Source organism: Sinocyclocheilus rhinocerous, unplaced genomic scaffold (genome assembly GCF_001515625.1).
Source record: "Sinocyclocheilus rhinocerous isolate Xijiao unplaced genomic scaffold, SAMN03320098_v1.1 scaffold532, whole genome shotgun sequence".
Lineage (NCBI taxonomy): Eukaryota > Metazoa > Chordata > Actinopteri > Cypriniformes > Cyprinidae > Sinocyclocheilus > Sinocyclocheilus rhinocerous.
The window spans coordinates 529,697-537,776 of NW_015642820.1; the positions used below are offsets into that span (position 1 = coordinate 529,697).

The 8,080-nt window shown below is 36.1% G+C and overlaps 1 protein-coding gene across 1 annotated transcript in view; it reads right to left on the minus strand.

Annotated features, from left to right (window-relative positions):
- The window catches only part of wnt4 (wingless-type MMTV integration site family, member 4), an 18,490-nt gene extending 13,939 nt beyond the window's left edge, over positions 1 to 4,551 (minus strand). Inside the window, exon 1 of the mRNA XM_016573803.1 lies at positions 4,058 to 4,551. Coding sequence (XP_016429289.1) covers positions 4,058 to 4,134 — 77 coding nt within the window. The 5' untranslated portion in view covers positions 4,135 to 4,551. The remainder of the gene's footprint in view (positions 1 to 4,057) is intronic.
- Positions 4,552 to 8,080: the final 3,529 nt, after the last annotated feature.

Below are 8,080 nucleotides of genomic sequence, written 5' to 3' on the forward strand. Positions count from 1 at the left end.
TTATTTAAGTTCTTTTGGACTGATGCATGCAACACCCGCTGACTGCCATTAAACAGCTTGAAAGATCAAAGACAATTTTTAATATAACTCCGACTGGATTCGTCTGAAAGAAGAAAGTCATATACACCTAGGATGCCTCGGGGGTGAGTAAAACGCAGCCTAATTTTCATTTTTGGGTGAACTAACCCTTTATTGTTTTTTTAATGGGCTCTCAATTAGAGATTATTCAAATTCATCTTTTCGGTCTTTCTTTTACTGTATTTGTCCATCACCTGTCTTTTTATGCCATCTTAAACATTTTATTAGGCTAGTTGAGGAGGGAAATGGTGGATGTTGCCTGGTTTTATCAAATTAACCTTTTAATAGGCTGCTGTATGTGACAACAGGTTTTACAGCTTCATTACCCTGTTGTCACTGGTGTTATTTGTGTTATCAGTGCTCGGCGCCAGGATGTATTTCGCATTAGAGGTTTCTCTCTTCACATGTTGCTCATCAGCTGTGAACTATTTATTGACCGTCCTGTGCAAACATCTCAACCACTGTTCTTTCCATCCCATTCAATGAGAGACACTGTATCGCTTCTCCAACAAATACAACTGCATGGTTTGGTATTATATTCATAATCCCAACTGCAAGTGCGTTTTTACATTAGTAAACCTTCTGTGACCTCAGCATGTCAAAAAACATCTGTTTGACACCATGCAACTCTTTCTTTAGTTCTGAAATTGTTGCATCATGAAACTAGAAATGTAAAATTCATTAGGATAAACTTTAAAAGTTTAAAAAGGTTGCATAGGCCTTATGTTGGTTACTTAAAGGAATAGGTTAATAAAAGGCCATCCTGAGATGAGTTTGTTTTTTTCTGTTCACCATTGGATCCACTGCAGTGAATGGGTGCCGTCAGAATGAGAGTCCAAAACATCACAATAACCCACAAGTAATCCACACGACTCCAGGCCATCATTTAATGTCTTGTGAAATGAAAAGCTGCATGTTTGTGAGAAACAAATCAATTTAACTTTTTAACTTTAACTTTAATCTCTTCCATAATCCATAATAATGCTTTCTCCAGTGGAAAAGTCCAACCCCTGTTGTCTTCTCACATCAAAATCCACCAACATATTTGTTTAGTTTTTGCTTGTAAACCGTGCTCTTGATCTGTGCATATTTCTCTCCTGATTCAGACGAGACGACTTTTTCACTGAAAAAGCATGGATTTGTTTTTCTTCAAGCAGCTTAAACACGCAGCTTTTCACTTCACAAGATGTTAATTGACAGACTGGAGTCATGTGGATTACTTATTGTGATGTTTTTATCAGCTGTTTGAACTCTCATTCTGACGGCACCCATTCACTGCAGAGGATCCATTGGTGAGCAAGTAATGTAATGCTACATTTCTCCAAATCTGTTCCCATGAGGAAACAAACGTATCTACAGTGGGTACGGAAAGTATTCAGACCCCCTTAAATTTTTCACTCTTTGTTATATTGCAGCCATTTGCTAAAATCATTTAAGTTAATTTTTTTTCCTCATTAATGTACACACAGCACCCCATATTGACAGAAAAACACAGAATTGTTGACATTTTTGCAGATTTATTAAAAAAGAAAAACTGAAAAATGCTCAGTATTTAGTAGAAGCACCCAAAGGGGGTCTGAATACTTTCCGTACCCACTGTATATCTTGGATGTCCCAAGGGTGAGTAGATTTTCTATTTTTTTTTTTTGGTTGAACTATTCCTTTAAAGATCGGATGGAATGATAAGAGTCAGGATTTTTCAATAGAATTCTACAAATTCTTTTAGAAGATATTTGTTCATCTACAACAGGGAAACTGTTCAATCAGTTGGAAAAGACATAGCACACTAAGTTGGAACAGACCAAGATAAAAGCAATAGTTGTTGCTTGTCAAAATGCATTAGAATAAGGATTGAAAGTGACTATTTGCAGTGTTTATTTAGAAAATTGTTTGTCTAATAACATTTTATCATCTGTTATTTATAGTCTCTAATTAATGATTCATTCCTGGCATTTTTAATACAAACAAACTGCAAATGATCATTCATAAAATAGTATAAAGCAATGTAAGCTTATATTTGCATGAACAAGCACATGCTGTTGATGGAGGTTTGAAGATGTGCAGGTGCAGTAGAATTGCTCTCATGACCTGCACCTGCACCTCAACCCTCTACAGGTGCTGATGGATGTGCTCAAGAATAATACATTCACACAAATGAAAAGCTCTCGACTGTACTTCAAAACATTTAATTATGACTACTGAGTAAAGAGTGGACTTTTACACCCTAGTAAACAGGAGAACGTTATTTAATGCACACTCTTAAAAATGACTCTTCATACTAGAACTACAAATGCTTTACAGCTTAATACTTTTTAAGCACCAAAAAAACTTTATTATCTTGTTTTCAGAATGTTTATATTCTGGTCTTTCAAAGAGCTCGGAAGCCAAAACACTTAACAGAAGAACCTATAATAAAACATCGAGAACGTTTTAAAGTCTTCACCTAACCTACTATACAGCAAAGCCATTGAAGTACTTTTATTTTTAAGATTTGCTGCACAAATAATCCACATGCTTCTTATATGCAACCAACAGGAGACAAAACAGAAAAAGTTTGCTTACTCAGTCATACCTTTAATCTGATTTTATTTGAAACGATTGAGACAAAACATAAAGAGTGTGTTTTCTTAATCTTACTTTGCACCTAAATCTCATTTTAAGATCAGTCATGATAAAATCACTGTTTATTTCATCTGAACTAAAATAAGACTGCTATGTTGATTAGAAGTTTTATCTCAGGAATATGTCTGAAGATGATCTTTATTAAGAAAGCATGCAACAATTTTACTGAATTTTTTTTTTTAATTCACCATATGTAATGTTAATTGTCATGCAGTTGACACTGAGCAATATTTTTCTACTTTATTTTAAGTAGAATGCTTTAATGTTGTTTGGATATTGCAGGTTTTAAGTTTTTACTCCGAGTCTCTGTGCCATTTCCATGTTAAACTTAAAAAACGTAAAACTTACAGTTCTTATCAAAACTTAGTCACATTTTATGACATTCAAATTCAATTAACTGTTTTCCTTAACCTGTAAATAATATTTACAGTGTGTCTTGATCGTTAGACAACATTTCAGCTTCTTGCCCACGTGTTGCTCATATAATTCGAAGCGATCACATTTTTTTGTTTGCTAAAGAAAACCTGTCTAATGTCTATTTGGCTACCTGATAATACCTGTCCTGAGATGGGGTTGGAATAGTGTACAAGCTCCTGTCAGAATGATCATATTTTGTAGACAGGTAGGAGGTTTTCCTTTAGTGTGAAGCGTGTCTGTACATGTCCCAAACCTGTCACAACGCCTTTAGTTAAAAACTAAAGTCTCTTCCATCGAAAACGCAACTACATCTGGATAGATTAAATGATGTGCTATTTCTGCCCCGAGGATACAGATAAATAATTCTAAACACCTAGAAATGCAAACATCTTGATGTGGCCTTAACAAAGCATGCTAATCTGTTTCTCAACTATATAAATATCAAAATCATGTCATTGATTTATGAATTCTTTGCTATAATCATACATTTTCATAAGTGATTCCTTTATACAGCTCTCTTCAGAGTGCTGTTACTGCTGTCATATTCATGCGTTGCTCTCCAGGCTGCGCGCAACCAGCGCCAAGCGCGGCTGTGCCAAAAGCACATTAACTGAACGTCTCCAAATAACCGGTTTCATTTCCTTATATTTTGTGCCGTCCATACAGTGCATGCTTTGACATTTTAATTTTCTATTAAAGGCTACGTTAGTTACTTAAAGTTTACAACTGTGTTGCGGGCTGATTCATGTCTTCTGCGCTTTCAAAAATTGTAGGCTAATCTAGATATGCTATAATCTTATTCACAAGTTCGCTTAGTTTCAGATTTGTAGTTCACATGCTGCATTTGACATTTGCTTTTAGGAATCTGACTGACTTTAGTCATAACAGTCAACCTAGACGTCAAAACATCACATGAATGAAGAAAGTGATATTGACTTACAGCCAGTTGCTCGCATTGGCGGAGAAGAGTGCTAAAAAGAGCATAAGCAGTGACCTTATCAAATACTCCGATGACATCTTGAAAGGATAAATCAGGTAAAGGTTGCTGGCGTAAAATCCTCAGGAGGGGTTTATCTGGGCACCGCGCGGAAAAGTTGCATCGAAAAGCGATTAATCCATCATTGCGCATCCATTTGGATGAGAAGCAGGTCTGTCCGGACCAACAATTCTTGTCTCCTCGTGTAAACAAGCGCAAGTGCTCGATATAGTTTATATGTAGTGGCAGCAAAATCACACTGAGTGGTATCCTCTGACGCGATTTCTTTAGAGCGCCTGCAGCGGTTTCCACGGTCAGCTTTTACGCAGCATCAGATAAAGATGAACTACGCGCGGTCCAGCCAGTAAAGTGAGTCTAAATGGCAGTCCCGGTCCTGTGCGTGCAGTTAATTCATCTAAACGTGAAGTTCAGCTCCGTTTCATGACCCCTGTGGATGCCACTCTGAATTGAGTCTGAGAGGGAATGCTGAATTTACTGACTCCTGAAGGGTTTGGCAGGGGCGGTGCGTAATTTGGGGGAGGTTTTGATGTGTGAGAAAGCAGATAAAGGCGGGTTTAGTGCATGCATATATGTTTTCTTTTGCTCTTGGCTGCCAATAATTTTTTTTATTTTTTAAAAGTTCTCCAGAGGGACTCAATGCGGCAACCATTCGCCGTGCTTGAAGTATAAGTATAACCGCTTATGATTTTGGCAAGGTGTATTTTCCCTGGCCTCAGTGCCCCCAAACGCAAGTACTTTGTGGTTAGGATGCTATTTATAGGATGTCTAGCATTTTTTGGACAAAAATAGACCACTGACATTGCTGTTATTATGGCATATTATTATTATTATTAATGCTGTGATGCATAGTTGTCATTGAAAATGAGAATGAAGAGTCAATTCAAGACGCAGCGTTTTCAAAGGTAAAATTACATTTATTAGGCTTGCGTAGACAAATAAACCAGGGTTGTCTTCGTATTGGACATTTGTCTGAAATCAGTCGTGGTGGTTTCACTTTGGGTCGTTTTCTGTCAGCATAGTCACAGCAAGGGTTCATCATAAGTTCATGTGTTTTAACATGGTATATATGCAATGGGAAACCACAAACATCTTTCTATGCTGGTAAATGTATGTGTAATTGTTTTTATCTTGCAAGTTTACTAGGCTGACAGACAAGTGTTTGACTGGGTCACTCGGAATCGCTGTTGACCAACAGAGGGAGAAAGTGAGTAACAATAACTGGTGCTTGAGTCAAGGCTGGCGTTGGCTGGTTTCTGAATTGGAGGACTGCAGGGTTTCAATGTTAGGAATTCGAGATTTTTCTGATGAACCTTTTATTATTTTATTTTATTTTTTTATTTTTTTGCAGCTCAATGTACAGTAGAGCATTTCTCTTTCAAAGCTTGCTTTGTGTAACGACCATTCAAAAATTTTCAGGCTTCATTTAATATGCTTTTTTTTTGGCTTAACTATGATTTTATTATTGTTGTTATATGCTAATATGCTAATAACTGCTCAAGAAACATTTCTTATTATTATTAACATTGAAAAAAGTTGTGCTGCTTAATATTTTTGTTGAACCCATGATGCATGTTTCTTAGATGAATAGAATAGAGCAGAACAGCATTTATAAGGAATATAGGAATCTTGTGTAACATAGTATTTACTATTCATCAATTTAATGCAACCTTGCTGAATAAAAACATTTTATATTTTAATTTTCTCTTTAAATAATAATCTTTAATTCATATTCTTTTCTCTTAATTCTAAGGTGCTGTTTGAATGAGCTGACTAATGACATTAATAAATTATAATTAGTAGAAAAAAGCCATGCAGTCATGTTTAGATTAAATGCGATTTAATTCTTGTGTAAATTCTCTCTCATCAGGCCTTTTAAATACTAGACTCCGTATCTGGACCCAGAACACACTCGTTGCTGGTTCTGTCCAGTTCTGCACTCCACTGGTGCTGATTTACTGAGCCTTGGCCCTCGTGCAATCCCACACTCACAAAAGAGGTGTGATCTGTTATCCCCACAGACGCCACCGATGATACTGGAGCAACAAGAGCAAGACTGCATGGAGCCAAGGAGACGAGGTTTGGACGGCAGACAACCTACATGACACTATTTTTTTCACAGCTGTTGTGCTTAAACTCTCTCTTTCCCATTAAGTAAATCAGCAGCATTTGAACCACAATCATTGGTGGCGGATTGGTCAGGATAAGTCCCAAATTCTGTATCGGTTTAGATTTGGGAAGATTTTCTCTTGTCTTTAACTTCTAAACTTGTCTGGAGTGCAATGTAAACGCCACTTATTGCCACTTAATTCCCAGTTTCTCTCCTAGAAATTTTGGGTCTTTTTTCCAGTTCAGTAACGAGACTGCTCTAGACATGCATGTGGATAAACAGGCAGTCAGAGATGCTGACTTACGACCGAGAAATTATAGACATGTGCCACCAGTGAATGAATCCATTCTTGTGGCGCGAGCGCTGCAGACGTCTGGATAGGCTCTTCTCAGCATGCGCTGAACATGCAAGTGTGTAACAGTCATTGCACAGCAAGACTGCAGTGCTTTCAGTACCTAGCAACCTTTGCATGACTCCTGCATAACGTTTGCTCTTCCTCTGTCTGGAATCATTCAAATTATGCTGCATCAGCCCTGTCTGCTTTGGCTGATACTTATCAATGCTTTAGGTTCCATTGCATAACAATACTGTCCTTTACACATCAGCCGGTGTTTTCACATTTCGGCACCTAAAACATATTGCCCATTATGCACTGGAAATAGGGTTATTATTTTCATAGGATATCTTTCATGAACAAAACTGTAAAAAGTAATTATAACATAATTTAAAGTAAATTGTTGGGATTATGCAGTTATGTTCATATTAATACTATATGAACAATGTTATTCAATAATATTAATATCATGATAACAATAACATTAATCTTATTGTGCCTTTTATTTATTATTTATAAGTCTACTTGCAAATGATGGTAAGCATGGTTTGTGCCAAAGAAAAATTCACAACTGTGTTAATTTAGTATATTGTTGAGACTATACAGTTATATTCATATTTTTAATTGAATAAAATTCATTAATTATATTATATTACTATTATTTGATAAATGAATAATGCATTGTATATATGTTTGTTAATGTGCAATTGCATTGTGCTATTTATTTCTTTATTGATTAATGAATTCATTCATTCATTTTAGTAATTTAGTCAATTTAATATATTGTTGAGACTATGTCGTTATATTTTTATTACTAATATGTAATTATATTATTAATCTTAATAATATTATATCACCAATAGTATTAATTAATTATATCAACAATTCATTCTAAATATTAATCATGTAAATTAATAATTTATATTCAAATATTAATAATATTTGTTAGAGCCTGACCGATATGGGTTTTTTGGGGGCCGATGCCGATACCGATATTGGGGAGTTAAAAAAAGACTGATACCGATATATCAACCGATATTCTTTATGTGTAGGCTATATTATAGTACAGTATAGTCAAAAGTTTGGACACACTTCCCATTCGTGTGTCCAAACTTTTGACTGGTACTGTATATAGAATACAGTATATAGTCTACATAAACAGAATATATATACATAAACTCTTTTTTCAGTTTAATATTCACAGACACAGTTTATATCTATCTATCTATATATATATATAGATGTGATGTGACCGATGTAATAAGCATGAGTTCTGGGCCGCAGCGCGGCAGGTATAAGCACCAGTCCAGCCGCGATCAGCTCCGGTGGCCGTAAAACACAGGCTTTAATGCGCCGCAGACGCGTGCCGTGATGCGCAGATCAGCTCTAGTCTCTGTCACTGAATCTGCTGTTAAAATGAGCCATCCATTCATCATATCATCATGCACAACTAAGAATTAGAATAATTGTAATGTGACGATCAAATATAGGTGTGGGTGGGTGGCGGGCGGATAATTTGAAGCAG